General features: G+C 41.0%; 1 protein-coding gene across 5 annotated transcripts in view; it reads right to left on the bottom strand.

Annotated features, from left to right (window-relative positions):
• Positions 1–16,289, bottom strand: part of Ankrd42 (ankyrin repeat domain 42) — a 46,564-nt gene that overhangs the window by 3,338 nt on the left and 26,937 nt on the right. For 4 of the 5 annotated variants that reach the window (XM_059271341.1, XM_059271357.1, XM_059271367.1 and 1 more), the window contains exons 9-11: positions 11,203–11,378; positions 4,346–4,472; positions 959–1,103 (exon numbers count right to left, since the gene is read on the bottom strand). In XM_059271341.1, the coding sequence (XP_059127324.1) occupies positions 959–1,103; positions 4,346–4,472; positions 11,203–11,378 (448 nt within the window). Of the gene's footprint in view, positions 1–958; positions 1,104–4,345; positions 4,473–11,202; positions 11,379–16,289 lie in introns of those variants that run through there. The other variant, XM_059271378.1, reaches the window with a different exon arrangement.

Raw genomic sequence — 16,289 nt, 5'->3', positions numbered from 1 at the left:
AGGCTTCATCTGGGGAACATTTATCTGGTTTCAACATCTTGCAAGCAACTCTATTATGTCACGATCCTGAAGTGATTACAAGGCTAATGATTAGTTTGGATAAAATAAAGCCTGGGAGTTTGTTACAGATCAGACAAGGTGGCAAAGGTCTAAACAATTTATCCATGGCAACTGAAGAAAAAAACTGCTGCAAAGGATGAAAATGTTAATGTTTCTCAGTCCCCATAATGTCAGGATAAGCTGTCCCCAGAGCCACATCACAGTGTGTTTTCAGACTGTTTTCCTGTGTAACAGCCCTGGCTGTCCTGGAACTCGCCCTGTAGACCAGGCTGGCTTCGAACTCAGAGCTCTACCTGCCTCTGCCTCCCCAGTCTGGGATTAAAGGCGTGCCCCACCACACTCGGCTCACAGAATCTTTTCTTGCAGAAGATTGGGAATCAAAGCCTAGTCAGTCTACTGACACTTAATGGCTCTAAGTTCCCTGCTGACAGAGAAACTCTACTTTTCTGTCCTCATTCTATGCTTCTTGTTCGTGCAGGTGTTGCTGATATGGGACTTTGTGGGGAGGTTGTTTCTTCTACTAGAAAAATTGACACTGAATGGAACCACTATTTAATTTCTTTTTAAATTTAATCACTATTTAAATTCTTGCCCTTTGGATTTTGGCTTTTTTTTTTCATAACAAAAGTTATGCATTTGAAACTCAAATACAGCTCCAGACAGTAAAAAATAATACTTACTCACAGTGGCAAAGAGCGTCAAATTCACAATCTTGATGTCAGTTCTAGAAAGTATAGTTAGCTCTAGTTTGCAACACAAGTTCAAATAGGCCAAAAGCTTACCCACATCAAAAAAGATTATAGACAGGATTCAAGTTCTGCCCCAACTCAAAGCTCAAAATCTTAGCCTCTTCTATATACCATTTATCAAGAAAAAGAAATGTATTAAGAACACCAACCATAGCCACGACACTGGGGACCTGAATTTTCTCCAGCGTTTCCTTGAGTTGATCCACCTCTGCTCGGTATTCGTCCAGTTGACTCTCTAACTTTTCTCTGCGGAGTCGCTCATAGGCTAGCTGGTCCTGCAGTTCTTTGATGGTCCTAGCAAAAATGTTTTCTCAGTCAATCATGATTTACCTAACAACTATTTTTGTTAAGTGTGGAAAGCATCTATACTTTGAGTTTAAAACAAATAAAATCATTTATTTGTCAACTGCATTTAGGGTCTTATATGAATCAGCAGGGATTTAAGTACTGGGAATGAGTAGTGACCAAGAATAAATAAGCAAAATACACGATATGCAGGAAGGTAACAAGTACTAAGAGGGAGAAAAATAAAGCAGGAAACAGTAATAGAAAATGTGGAGCAGATGATTAACACCTCTGTGTTAGTTAGTTTTTATCAACTTGACATAAGCTAGAGTCATGTGGGAAGAGGGAGCCCCAACTGAGAAATTCCTTCCATCAGACTGCCCAAGGAGGCGTATGCCTGTGGGACATTTTCTTGATTAAAATGAATGGTGTGGGAAGGCCTAGCCAAGCTCACCTGGACAGGTGACCCTTAGGATATAAGAAAACAGGCTGAGCAAGCTATGAGGAGCCAGTGAGTAAGAGCTGCAGTTCCTGCCCTGGCATCCCTTTAACAGTGTGACTTGGAAGTATAAACACTTTCCTCCCCGCAAGCTGGTTTTGGTCAATTTCATCACAGTCACAAAAAAGCAAACTAGGGGTTGGGGATTTAGCTCAGTGGTAGATTGCCCTGAGTTCTGTCCTCAGCTCTGGGGGGGGGGGGGGGGGAGCAAACTAGGACAGAAGTTGGTACCAGAGTGGGCTATTAATGTTGTTAGGAACAGGCAAAAACACCTTGTCCTAAGTACTGCTATTTTGATTTCAGACTCCGTTTTACTTGTAGGGTGAAACAAAGTTCACATCCCCAAGCCTTAGGGGAGCTGGGGACCTTCTAACAGCTGACCCACCTCCTCCTTAAACAGAAACAGTCTGTTATGCATCTTTAGTTCTCTAGAAACATTATGGCTGTTCCTAACAACATAAAGAACAAATGAATCTGATTGGTTAGACTGAAAAGCTTACATTGTATGTCATTTAACAGTGATGGAACACATAGGGAAAGCCCCCAATCTTTGAATCCTGATTGGTGGAAAAATCTAACTGTAACTTGGCACAGATGTTTGTGGGGTTTGCGCTTAAATATTTGCTGAAATGAACATTTGGGGACAAAGTCAGCTCCCGAGTCTGTACTGTGGTCTCTGACCAATTAGTTTCTGTAGTACTTTCCTGCAATAAATCTTGCTTTTCGGAACCTGTGTCTGCTGATTCAGAGCCTTGGACCCACAACATGGTGACAGATCTGGCCATGTTGTTCTAGGGAGCACTGTGGAAGCTTTCAGAACTTTGGGTTCTAAGTACTAAAAGCTTAATGAACTGTTGTAGGAGCTTGGAAGTAAGAATGGTGAGAGATGTAGGATGAGCTGTTTCTGGAAGAAGAAGAGACTCTATCAGAGCCATTCCTGTGATCTATCTGAGCTAAGATCTATGGAAGCTGGCCTGTGCTTCACTACAACAGCGATGCCCTCAGCTAGGGCTGGAGTCAGCTGTGACTAACAAGAGCCCAGCACCACTCGAGGGAACTGGGTTTGCTGGCCTAATTAACACTGGTTAGCTGAGGCTGAGGAAGCAGCCGTGATTAACAAGAGGTCAGAATTACTGAGGTGAAGTGTTCTGGCAAGTATTTCTTGGGGTCAGCACATGGAGGCTGTGGTCCAGTCGTGGGTCAAGGAGGCATCTTAAGCCAGAAGTTGAACTTGGTAACACTTAAGACTCTCCCAGGTTCCAGGCATGTGGCACACACCTTTAATCCCAGCATGCAGGAGGTAGAGGCAGGCAAATTTCTGTGGACTATATAGTGAATTCCAGACCGCCAAAGCTACATAATAAGACCCTGTCATTATTTTTTTTTAAAGTAACAATTTATGTTTTGTTTTGTTTTCAAATCAGGATCACTCCATTTAGTCCTGGCTGTCATGGAACTCACTACGTAGACTAGGCTGACCTCAAATCACAGAGCTCTCCCTGCTTCTGCCTCCCAAGCACTGTGCCACCATGCCAAGAAGAAGGAAAAAAACCTTTTAACTCTTAAAGTGTTTTAATTTTTAAAAGACATTAGGACTTTTAAAAGTTATACTATGTTTTATATTAAAATATTAACATGAGATCTTAGGGATGAACAAGAAAGGTTGGTTTAATAATTACATATTTGTGCCAAACTGACCAGGGGCAATTGGGCTGGTCAGTTTTTTGTCACTATCACAAAAGCACATCTGGAAAGAGGGAACAACAAATAAACCCTTCTCTCCTCCAAACTGGTTCTGGGGAGCGTTTTATCACAGCAACAGAAAGGGCAACTTCATATACAGTGGCTAAGGAGACTTTACTGAAAAGAGATTTGAGCCACGTCCTGAAAGGAATGAGAGAAGTGTTTAGACACTGTGGAAAGATCATTCCAGACAGTAGGGAACAAGCCCTAAGAAAGGATTCTGCCTAAGCAAATACAAGAAAGCTACAGGCTAGCATGACTGGAATAGTTTAAATAAGACAGTCATGTAGACTAGCGATAAAGAGAACCAGAACAAATACAGCCTCTCAGTCAGAGCAAAGACTGGCTTTTATGAGTAAAACAGGAAGCCAGGAGAGGGCTTGACATTGCAACATGATCTCATTTAAGCTTTCCTATGATTTTTCTGGACGTTGTGTTAAGTACAAACTACAGGGTAAGAAGTATGGGTAAACAGCAGAAGTCAGTGTGTTGAGACACCTATGAAGAAACTGTGATAATTATCCAGATAAAAGATGCTGTGACTTGAACCAGAGTTTCTGTCTCTATAACTGAATGGTGAGGATAGCATGTTGGGCCTACAATTTAGTCAACAAAGAAATGGATTTCATAATTTTTTGATTGGGAAGTTCAGCCTAATGAGAATGTTTACAGACCATGTCACCTATACTGGCTGAAGGATTTAAAATAGCTGTGGTCTCAAGAACTCCATAAATAATGCCAATTTTACAAAATGAAAGTAGTTTGGAAGACTGGAATCACAATGGCATGAGTATGTTTAGCACTACTGAACTACACACTTAAAACTGCTGATATGGTAACTTTATGTTAAGCCTATTATTCCACAACTTTAAAAAACGTCTTAACGAACTCAGGAGGGGAAAGAATGGAACCTAACTCTGGCAGAATGAAAGAACACGTTTCTGGTAAGAAAGCCCCACATGGGATTCATAGGTACTGAAATACAAAGCACTGGCTTTAAGGACCCTACTTCTCAGCCTCCAGCTGTTCTTTTCTCTGCTGTAGCTCCTCTTCTGTTATCCCACCCAAGTGTTTGAAGTTGCTCTCAGCGATTTCCAGAAGTTGTCTCAATTCCACAATTTTCTTGTGGGCTCTCACTGAAAGACAGTTGAATCGGAACCTAATTTAGACAACAGCACATATGCTTACAGGATAGTGATTCTCTCTCAACATTTTTCCTTCTTTTTCTTTGCAACAGCCTTCTTAAAAATATTTATTTATTTTATGTGTATGAGTGCTTTGCCTGCATGTATGTCTGTAGACTACATTCATGCCTGGTACCTGAGGATGTCAGAAGAGGGCATTGGATCTCCTGGAACTGGAGAAAGATGGCTGAGAGCCTCCACATGGGTGCTAGGAACCAAACCCAGGTCCTCTTCAAAAGCAAAAAGTATTCTTAACCACTGAGCCATCTCTTCAGCCCCATTTTCTTTTTTAATAAAACCAAGTCTGCTGTTTATGGAAGGACTTGATGAAAGTGTGGTACACATGCAGAGGAATAAATATCAGTGATGCAAGCAAGGAAATGCCTAGTTAGAGGATTCTTTATCTGTTATTGGAACATGTACCAGATAATTATGATACTGATATTATAGGCATGATGGCCCAAAAAAGCTTAATAGTGTTTTAAGATGAAAAGTAAGTACTAGCCCATGTATTATCTACTGCATGTCAGAAAATTAGTGAAAACTCATGCCAGCACCTTCAGTTTCTCCCTTGATTGAACTCAAAATGGAAGGATCTCCCATGTCCCTGAAAAATAAGCCTAAGACTGTACCTGGAGCTTTTAAGTATTTTTAGAGGAAAAAAATCTAGACATGAATTTCAAATTTTTTTTAGAAAATATAGTTTAAGCACAACTATATATTCCAACCAGAATAACTAAAAGCACCCTCCAAAGATCAAAAGGACGGAGAACTGACATTTTCTGAGCCTCTGCCATAAGCTAGGCAGTTCTTATTCATTAGAGTATGAAATGAAGTCTTATAACAATTCTGTCAGGGTAGCAATATCAACATTGCTGATTTTCATAGATGAGAAACTAAGGTTCTGATAGCAACAAACTAAAAAGTGGGGACGCTCTGATGTCTGAATCCATTGCCTAAGACCTACTGTCCACTCACTACATAGCTGCTTGTGCTTAGATCAGCCTCAACTCAAACACTTTCTTCTAACTTTCCTCACCACTCAGAGAGCCACTGAAACCATCCCTCTCATTCACTAGAATAAACCACAGCTCCCTGACCAAACACAGAAGAAACATCAAGGTTACATGGCATGGAAATACTCCCTTCCAGATGTGGTGACAAGGGCATTATATAAAGAAGTCTAAAGCCTATGTCCACTTGCTGGGTGACTTTGGACAAGCAACTTAGCATCTCTAAACCTAAGGTGCTTTATAAATCAAATAATATGATACTCTATAAGTGTTTCTTAAGAGAGAACACAGATATAATCATTCCCATACACTTACTGTGATCAATGGAAGTTTTGTAAACTGTAAAGTTCTACAGAAATATTAAACTTTCAATATTGTAGAGTCAAATTTCTGGCACAAGAGTTAAGATGCCAGTAGCTGAAACATCAGCAGAAATGCCACAGAAACAAAATTTGCTCTAATTACCAGACTTCTGTTTAGTTCAAAAAAATTTTAAAGCATAATACCAATAGAAACCACAGCCCCACTGGCTTCAGGGTATCTATCTGTGTCAACATGTATTCTGCGGGTAGGAGGAGCAGTCTAACTTAAACTAATTTAGAAGGTTTGGGTGGTTATCCATTTGTTATGGACTGCATGAATCGCTCTCAAAACTCACATTAAAGCTCTATATTCCAAGGTGATATTATGTGGAGATAGGGTTTTAGAAGGTGATTGGGGTTAAATACCATGTACTGTTCTTATGAGATTAGTATCATTAGAGGAAAACACTTTAAATGGCTTACATTCCCATCCATGTTCTTCCCCAAATGCTCCTCACTCTTCCATTTTGAGTATATGGTTATATCAAAGCCAAAAGCAGACCCTTCTCTATAAAACAGTCATGTTAGACTTTGATCTAGGACTTCCAGACCCTAATTGTAAGAAATAAATTTCTGTTGTTTAACTTTTCCAGTCTCTAGTGTTTAATTACAACAGCCTGAGCACATTAAGGCATCATTAAATGGAATCAGATTATCCTCCAAGTGGTCATCATGACAATAATTGAGGGGCTAGAAATGTTATACCCTTTCTCATCCTCCAGTCTATTATATCCCCAATAGTTAGAATGAAAGTCTTTAAACACAAACCAATTAACATGGCTGTCATGGTTTGTATTACAATGTCCCCAGTAGGCTATGGTATTTGAACACAAGGTCCCTAGTTGATTGTTTGAAGAAATTCAGTGGTGCAGCTTTGCTGGAGGAAGTCACTGGGGTTGGGCTCTGAGAGCTAAAAGCCTCCCATGTTGATCTTGCTCTCTTGTAGACGAATTTCTAAACAGTTTTATTAAATAAGAAACACAGAGCCAAATACAGGGGTGAAAGCCTGAGAGTTCCTGTCTCTTCACTCCTTATATTCCTTTCTCTGCCCAGCATATCACTTCCTGTTTCAGTCTTCCTAGTGCTGGGATTAAGGATGTGAGATCCCAAGTGCTGGGATTAAAGGTGTGTGATCCCAAGTGCTGGAATTAAAGGTGTATGCCACCGCTGCCTGACCTCTATGGCTAACTCTGTGGCTAGCTCTGTCCTCTGATCTTCAGGCAAGCTTTATTTCTTAGATTACAAAAATCACCACAGTCATGGTATTTAGCAACAGAAAAGTAATTAATACATTCTCTCAGCTGTTAGGAGCACTTGCTGCTGCTCTTCCAGAGGATTCAAGTTTGGATCCCAGCACCCACATTTAGTGACTCACAACCTGCAACTCCTCCTTCGAAGGCTTCCAAGGGCACCTGTACTCATATGCACAGATACACGCGCACACGCACACACACACACACACACACACACATACACACACACACACACTCCGAAGGCTTCCAAGGGCACCTGTACTCATGTGCACAGATACACACACACACACACACACACACACACACACACACAATTTAAAACAGAAAAAAATATTTTTGAAAGAAAATGATAAACACTTCCATGGTTATTAAAAATCAGTTCAAAAGCATGGAGAAATGATTTACATGTTTACCAATGTAACTCTAGTGCTTAAACACTGCCTGACACATAAACAATATTCAGTAAGCACCTGTTGGATGATAAAAGAGAAATAACTGAGAAGGCACAGTTTCAGAAACATCTTATAGTACTATGTTGAGTTCAGAATATTTTCTAAAAATGAGGAACTATATATATCTGGTATATTACCATAGTCCTGAGCCAAGGCTACGAACACAGAACAGATCCACACATGTTGGATAAATGGCACGCCTTCCTCAAACATTTCGCCCTAGTCAGTAAAGGCAAAGCACAAATCCCACTTTTACAAAGGTTTCCTTTCTACTCTCTCCTGAGTGAATAATCCTTTAAAACTCGTTACCATTCACCTAGGTATGTGAAATAACTAAGAGTCATCCTTTCCTGCCTTCATCTTCAAACTCCTCACACCTAGCTCAGTCAGCAAATCCCATGACCCCTTTAAAAAGCACCTCCAAATCTCACCATCTCCATTCCGATCCAAGCTATCACCAACTCTCTTCCAAATTAAGGCCACATTCTCCTAACTGACTTTCCTACTTCCATTCTTTTTTTTTTTTTTTTTTTTTTTTTTTTGGTTTTTCGAGACAGGGTTTCTCTGTGTAGCTTTGCGCCTTTCCTGGAACTCACTTGGTAGCCCAGGCTGGCCTCGAACTCACAGAAATCCGCCTGGCTCTGCCTCCCGAGTGCTGGGATTAAAGGCGTGCGCCACCACCGCCCGGCCCTACTTCCATTCTTGCTCTGTGAGAGCAAATGGCCTTTCTACCTTCTAGAAATCTAAATACACAAACAGGCAGAACCAATTGGGTCCTGGCTTGCTTTCTCCATAATCAACCTCTAGATACTGTATGGCTTTACTACTGCTGTCTGGTTAATGTACCAAAGTGTGTGTGTGTGTGTGTGTGTGTGTGTGTGTGTGTGTGTGTGCGTGTGTAAAATATATTAAAGGGAAATGCATAGTACTAATGCAAGCTCTGCTGGAATGAAAATCTCTAGTACAAAGAGGCTGAAACAAAACAAGAATGTGTCTCTGGTAGTCATGGGCCTCCATTACAGACTTACAGGGCCCAAGAAACTATACAGGTAATACTATATCTTGCACAATTTTAGTTGAGTTATCCTTCATAAATTAAGTTAGAAACCATCCATATTGACAAATGAGTATGTTCTCTCCTCTCCTAATTAACAACCCACCTGAACTAGTATACTCTCCTCGCCCTCCAGTCTGTTACATCCCCAGTAGTTAGAATGACAGTCTTTAAACATAACTCAAATGACATCATCTCTGCCCTAAATTGTTCCAATGGCTTAGAAGAAAACCTAAAGCTAAATTATTATTAAGCCCTTTATGATTCCTACTGGGCCCCCACTTTCCTCTCCAACTTTCTCTGTTAACTTCTCCTTAGTGATTCCTCTCAGCCTTTGCACATGCTCTGTTTAGAATTTTCTCCTAAGATCTCCATACAGTTCATTCTCATCATTCAGGTCTCTTCTGAAATGTTACCACAGAGTCCTAACAGTTACCTACACTATTTTCTTTATGCTCCTATTTTCTTTTTTTTTTTTTTTTTTTTTTTTTTTTAATTTTTTTTCCGGTTTTTCGAGGCAGGGTTTCTCTGTGTAGTTTTGCGCCTTTCCTGGAACTCACTTGGTAGCCCAGGCTGGCCTCGAACTCACAGAGATCCGCCTGGCTCTGCCTCCCGAGTGCTGGGATTAAAGGCGTGCGCCACCACCGCCCGGCTGCTCCTATTTTCTTATCAATTGTTTATTACCCCTCCCTATGACTACCATCACCAAATAGAAGTGCCTTTGAATTGACTCATTTTCCCTAATAACAACAACTGTATGGCACATGGACTATCAGTAAAACTTGTTGCAATGATTCTCTTTAAAAATTACTGGCCGGGCCATGGTGGCGCACGCCTTTAGTCCCAGCACTCGGGAGGCAGAGGCCGGCGGATCTCTGTGAGTTCAAGGCTAGCCTGGACTACAGAGTGAGTTCCAGGAAAGGCGCAAAACTACACAGAGAAACTCTGTCTCGAAAAACCAAAGGAAAAAAAAGGGGGGCTGGAGAGATGGATCAGAGGTTAAGAGCAGTGACTGCTCTTCCCAGCAACCACATGGTGGCTCACAACCATCTGTAATGAGATCTGGTGCCCTCTTCTGGCCTGTAGACATACATGCAGGCGGAACATTGTATACATAATAAATAAATAAATCTCTTAAAAAAAAAAGAAAAAAATTACTGGACTGAGAATATATGCAATAACAATTAGTGAAAAAAAGAATCTGCCATGAATTTGAAGGAGAGAAGGAAGGGGTATATGAGAAGGTTTAGAGGGAGGAAAGTGTGAAATGGTGTAATTATATTATAATTTCAAAAATGAAATAATTACTTGTGATGGAGAGATGGCTCAGTGGCTAAAAGTATTCTTACTCTTGCAGAGAAGACCCAGGTTTGATTCCCAGTACCAAATGGTGCCTAACAGCCATCTGTAATTGCAGCTCCAGAGGATGTGATGCCTCCTTCTGGATGTGTGGTGCACAGACACACACACAGACACACACAGACACACACAGACACACACATACACACACACACACACACATATATATATATATGCAAAACCCCCATACATATCAAATTAAAATAATAAATCTTTACAAAAATATCATTCCCAACAAACCTTAGCAATCATTGAGATGCTTTTGTGTGTGCGCTGGGGCAGGAGAGAGTTAAAGTCTTTCTTTGCAGCCCATGCTTACTTTAAGCTCACTATACAGTCCAGACTAGCCTCAAACTTGTCTTCCTCTTACCCAGTCTCCCAAGTGCTAGGATTATCACTCTTGATTGTCTTTTACTATGTCTATGATCCACTTAAGTATGTCTGTCTTATTTAACTTCTTTAGTTCCCATGTTACATTCTTCCATTCCAAAGACCATATCATACACTTGTTTATATTTCAATAACTCTTAGGACAAAAACACTAAATTACTTTTCTTTGTAGACAGTGTCATTTGAATAATCTCCAAACACACAGTAAAAAGTAGGCCTTATCGTAATTTTCCTTATGTGACTGCTAAGAGAGGTCATCCCTGGAACTGGAGTTACACTAGAAGTGGGTGCTGGGAATCAACCTCTAACAGAGCAGCAAGAGCTCTTAACCACTGAGCCATCCCGCCAGCCCCAATGTATTCTTTCCTTTTGCTGGCAGTGTGTATGATATATGTTGTCTGTGTGCACACATTTCATCCGTGTACACGCTCTTTTATGTGCACTCAGGCAAGCACATGCTACAACACTTTTGGAGCTCCAAGGACAACCTCTGGTGTTAGTCCTTGCTTTCCACCTTACTTGAGACAGGGTCTCTTTGTTGTTCACGGATGCATACTCCAGGTTACCTGGCCCTCGAGCTTCGAGGGTTTCTCTTGTCTTTGCCTCCCATCTTGTCTTTGCCTTAGGAGCACTGGGATTACAGAAGCATGCCACTATGGCAGCTTTACATGAGTTCCGGGGATTAAAGTCAGGTTCTCACAGGTGCACAGCAAGCGCTTTTACCCACCAAGCCATCTCCCCGTCCCCGTGGCCACAGTCTTTCTGAATGGCTAACTCCTGACAGAGGCAGCACACTTACTTCTGGCATTTGCTTTGTCTGCATCACTCAGACATAAGTCATCCTTGGCATCGGTGCTTCCCTCAACACCGTGTCTCAGGAAAAACTTTGTATGATTGTCATCAATTCCAATCTCATCATTTAGCTCATATTTCTGTAGCCCCTCTAACAGTTTCACTGCTGCCAAATGGGCAAATCTGTAGAAAGGAATGAATAATTAACCAGATTCCCAAACTGCCATACATTTAAACTGCAGTTCATACTTAACTTGGGCAATTCCACCATATATGCACTTCTATCTACCCACCACCAAGCAAGGAGGCAAACCTGTAGCTTAAGGTCAGTGAATCTGATGCACACTCAGCTATGTGGGAACCTCAGTTACTGACTACTATATAGTACTCATACTGAGAAGTGATCCCAGTAGTGGATCTAAAATACACTGGGAGAAGAGATCCCACAGTAGAAGAATAGTTACTGTGCCTCCAAATAGAATGACTCTAGTGACTACAGAGCCCAGAACTATCCTACTTGACTCTCTATTTTATTGCCTTTTCTTAGCCCAAGATAGGTGACAGAATTAATTCTGTTCCAGTTTTCAAGTTACCTATAGTTCTTACCATACTTACTCTTCATCCTTCAACCCAAAACACCTGGCTTGATTTTAAAATTGAAAGGAACAATATGACCTTTCCTTCTGTTTTCTATTCTCTTTGCTCTTTCTCATATTTCATGAAGCCTCTACTAATAAATTTTTGATTTCAGAAAATTTTTCTGTTGTGAATGAATGGAACAAGCATACTTTCCCACAGTGTTGTTAACTGAACTATGTGATACTGTCTTCTAGGACATGGAGAGTCACCACACACTAAACTCTATTTTCCACACTGTTATAGTGTGAATGTGCAGTATTTCCATACACTCGTGTTTTGGACGCCAGCTCAGGTTCCCAGCTTGTGGTGCTACGTGGAAGGGAAGACCTTTAAGAGATGAAGCCTGGCTTTGAAGATTATACCTACCCCTAAAGAGCCAGAACTGTCTGCTTCCAGCTTCCCAGCATGTGAGCAGCCACCAACACATGCTCTTACTACCATGCCTCGGCTGCCAAGCCTTCCTAAGTGTAATGAGCTGAGATTCTCCGAAACTCTGAGCCCAAATAAGCCTTTCTCCTCTCAAGCTGTTGGTTAGGTATTTTGGTTACAACAATGCAAAAACAAACAAACAAAAACTAATACATTCATATTTTTAAAACACATTACGTATTACATTCTTATTTTTTATCAGGTGCAGCAAGTAAATTATTAAAGGATATGGCTGGCTTTGCAGCTGGGTGGTAGAGCACTTGCCTAGCATGTATAAGTACCTAGGTAATAAATTTATAGAGAAAGTTGTGTGGCTGACAAAAGAGTAAGTATGGTAGACTGGAGACAGCCAGAACATTCCTGAATCTCTATAAGATGAAAAAAGAACACTGGGTGTGTGGCTGCAGGTGTGTGCAACCGTTGGTGACCAGGTCAAATTGAGACATACTGTACTTTCAATTATGAAAGAAGCAAAGAACTGTAGCACTGACTGCTAGGCAGCACAGTGGGGACAAGGACAAAATTCCCCTTGACGCTTTAAGAACAGGAGAGAAGAGAACCTGGGCAAGCTCCACAGGTGCACAGTCTGTGCAGAATGAGTTTAAGACAGCATCTAGATCTACACAGTACAGGCAGGCCCAGTGCACAGTCTGTGCAGAATGAGTTTAAGACAGTATCTAGACCCACACAGTACAGGCATGCCCAGGAGAGGGCCCCTGCACTTGCTAGTTTGCTCAGTGTGCTCTGAGCAATCATCTTGAGAGAGATGCCACCATCAAACCTAAGGCTTGAGCCAGGAGTGGTGGTGCACACCTTTGATTCCAGCACTTGGGAGGCAGAGGCAGGATCTTTGAGTTCAAGGCCAGCCTGGTCTACAGAGCAAGTTCCAGGACAGCCAGGACTACACAGAGAAACCCTGTCTAGAAAACGAACAAACAAAACCTAAGGCTTGAGGAACTAGATGCCCTGCACCTTGATACCTTGAAGTGCCAAGAGCCTCTCTTTACTAGCTCTGTAAGTGCTTACTGCAGGAGACAATGTGGGCCCAAGAAACTGGCTGCGATGTGGACACACATGTATCGACATAGCTCTCCAAGGCTGGGAAATGCATGCAGAGGGAAATGGCACTTCCATTTATTTGGAAACAGTGGCCTGAAACTAGCAGTTGGTGGCTATAAGCAGAGGCTGGAGCATAGACTAGCACTGTCAGAACAGACAGGATTACTCAGTGCCTGTACATCATACTCTTGATGCAGATTGTGTGGGTCTGATCACCTTCTCCACTCTCAGAGCCCCGAGAGACAAATGGTGGAAATACTGCCATAGCTTTGGTATTCCTCATGCCCGAGTATGCACTGGTGGTGCACTGCTCCCATACATGGGGGCGCTGCTCCTGTACTTGCTGAAGTGCTAGGTTAACTACAGAGATCACAGGCATGAACTGAGCCAATGGTGGTCACTGTCTTAGCCCTTGCCCCACTTAGTAAGGCTCAGAAGGGCTCAGCCTCCATACATTTCTTTCAGGTTCAACCTGTTTGGAACAGAGAGAAAAACAACTTGCCGCCCACCTCTCCAACCCCAGTACATGTTAGAAGCAGCAGCTTGGGGGAGAAACACCAACTATCTCCCACCTGCTTACAAGAAGGAACTAAGGATGGCTACTTGAGTTTGTTTTTGTTTTGTCTTCCTTTTTGTTTAGAGACAGGTGTTGTGGAATATTAGTTTAAAATGTGTTACATTCGCTTATGCTGTGGAATATTTGTTTAATGATGCAAAGATGTGATATATTCTTTTATGTTGCATTTGTTTAACTCTGTAAAGCTGTGTTACTTTGCCTGTCTAAAACATCTAATAAAGAGCTGAATGCCCAGTAGCTAGGGAGGAGAAAAGGATTGGTGGGGCTGCCAGGCAGAGAGAATAAATAGGAGGAGAAATCTAGGCTTGAGAGAAGAGCTAGGAACGAGAAAAGGAGGAGAGGAAGACGCCAGGGGCCAGTCTCTCAGCCACACAACCAGCCATGGAGTAAGAAAGGAAGAAAGACATAGAATAAAGAACAGTAAAAAGCCCAGGGGCAAAACATAGAAGAAGAGAAATGGGTTAATTTAAGTTAGAAATGCTGACTAGAAACAAACCAAGCTAAGGCCGGGCATTCATAAGTAAAAATAAGTCTCTGTATATTTATTTGGAAGCTGAGTGGTGGGGCTCAAAAAAAAAAAACAAAAAAACAAAAAAAAAAAACAATCACAGACAAGGTCTCACTGTGTAGCCCTGGCTGGTCTGGAACTCACTATATAGAACAGGCTGGCCTTGAACTCTACAGATATTTCCCGTTCCTGCCTTCAGAATAGTGGGTATGTACTACCATGCCCATCTCAGTTTTTTTAATTGCTTTCTTTTCTTTTCCCTGTTATTTCCCATACCTTAATTACACATACCTCTCCTCTCTTGCCAATCTTCATGCTACTTTTCCCTTACTCATATTCCCCACTTTATTAATATTTTACCTGAATTACATTTTAATATCCTAATTTACTCTATAAATTACCTTAGTTGTCCTTTTTTATTCTTTGGGGATATATTTCTTATTTCCTTTTTTATATTTTACTATATTTAAATATTAGGTTAGGTATATGGTGGCACATGCCTACAATCTCAGCACTTAAGAAATGAACGCAGGAAGAAGACTGCAAATTGGAGGCCAGTTTGGGCTCTATGGCAATTTAAAGCCAGCCTGGACTATGGAGAAAGACCGTTTCAAACAAGCAAATAAAGTTGGTTTTGACAAAGTCACAAAGGCAATGAAGAAAGTATAACATTTTCAACAAATAGTACTATAATTGATATCCACATGAAAAGAATGAACTTAAATACATACCTAGTATAATATAAAAAAAAACTTATCGTGAACCATAGACATCACAGCCTAAAACTATACAACTTCTAAAAGAAAACATAGGATACAAGGTCACAAAAATTTTCAAGATCTAACACCAAAAGCACAATCCAAAAGAGGAAAACTTTGTGGAGACATCACTTCCAAAGATATTTTTAAGGTATGAAAAATATCCCACAAGTGAGAGAAAAATCTTACAAAGGATATTTTCTGAGAAAGAACTAGTATCTAGAATAGGTAAAGAACCTTTTAAACTCAACAAAAAGAAAACAATCTGAACTAGGTATAGTGTGGCACAAACCTCTAATCCCAGCACCAGGGAGGCTGAGACAGGAGTGTAAGTTGAAGGGCAGCCTGAGCTACACATGAAGTTAAGTGAGTGACTGGGCCCAACCAAATATCAGATCAAGCCTCATGGGCCATTGTAGCCCACACTCATGGTATAAATTCAAGCAGTTCTGAACAACAAAAATGAAAAATGCTATAATTCTCCAAGTATCAATATAAATGCTGCTTCTTCAAAAAATGTTCTTGACAATGATCTAAATTCTATCCTGCTGCAATTTCTTTCATATCTTTTACTATCATCTGTACCATTTCCAAACCCACACCATTGACAAATAGAGTTGGCAGTTTTCCTCACTTATACATAGCATGTAATATGGGTGGGACAATGATTATAATGACTAAGAACTTTTGCTTGTATATTTGTTTTTCTTTGAAGTATAAACCTCTAGGGCTTCTATGACTATAAGCTCCTGGACAGCAGGCACTGTGCATTCCTGTATTTACAATCTGACTTCTGGCCACAGTGCCTGGACCATAGTGACTAGACAGGATGCTGAATTAACAACAAACAAATGAGAACACAGATATGCACTAACTATCCCTTGAGGGCCTGACCTGAAAGAGCTCACAGAGTTTCATGATAGAGGCTACATTTATTTCCCATGTAAACTTCTAAATATGACTTAAACCCCTTATAATTGCTTCTCTGTTATCACTGTTATTATTGCTTTTACCAGTGTTTCTCAACAAGGTATCAAGGATATTTGAATGCAAGAATGCATTGTGCACACTAATTAGATCACTGCAGAATGCTTAGGATTCCTGGACCTGACATCCTGATGTGG

Source organism: Peromyscus eremicus, chromosome 1 (genome assembly GCF_949786415.1).
Source record: "Peromyscus eremicus chromosome 1, PerEre_H2_v1, whole genome shotgun sequence".
NCBI classification, from domain to species: domain Eukaryota; kingdom Metazoa; phylum Chordata; class Mammalia; order Rodentia; family Cricetidae; genus Peromyscus; species Peromyscus eremicus.
The sequence above is the reverse complement of the archived record's forward strand: the minus strand, read 5'-3'. Positions and strand labels throughout refer to the sequence as shown.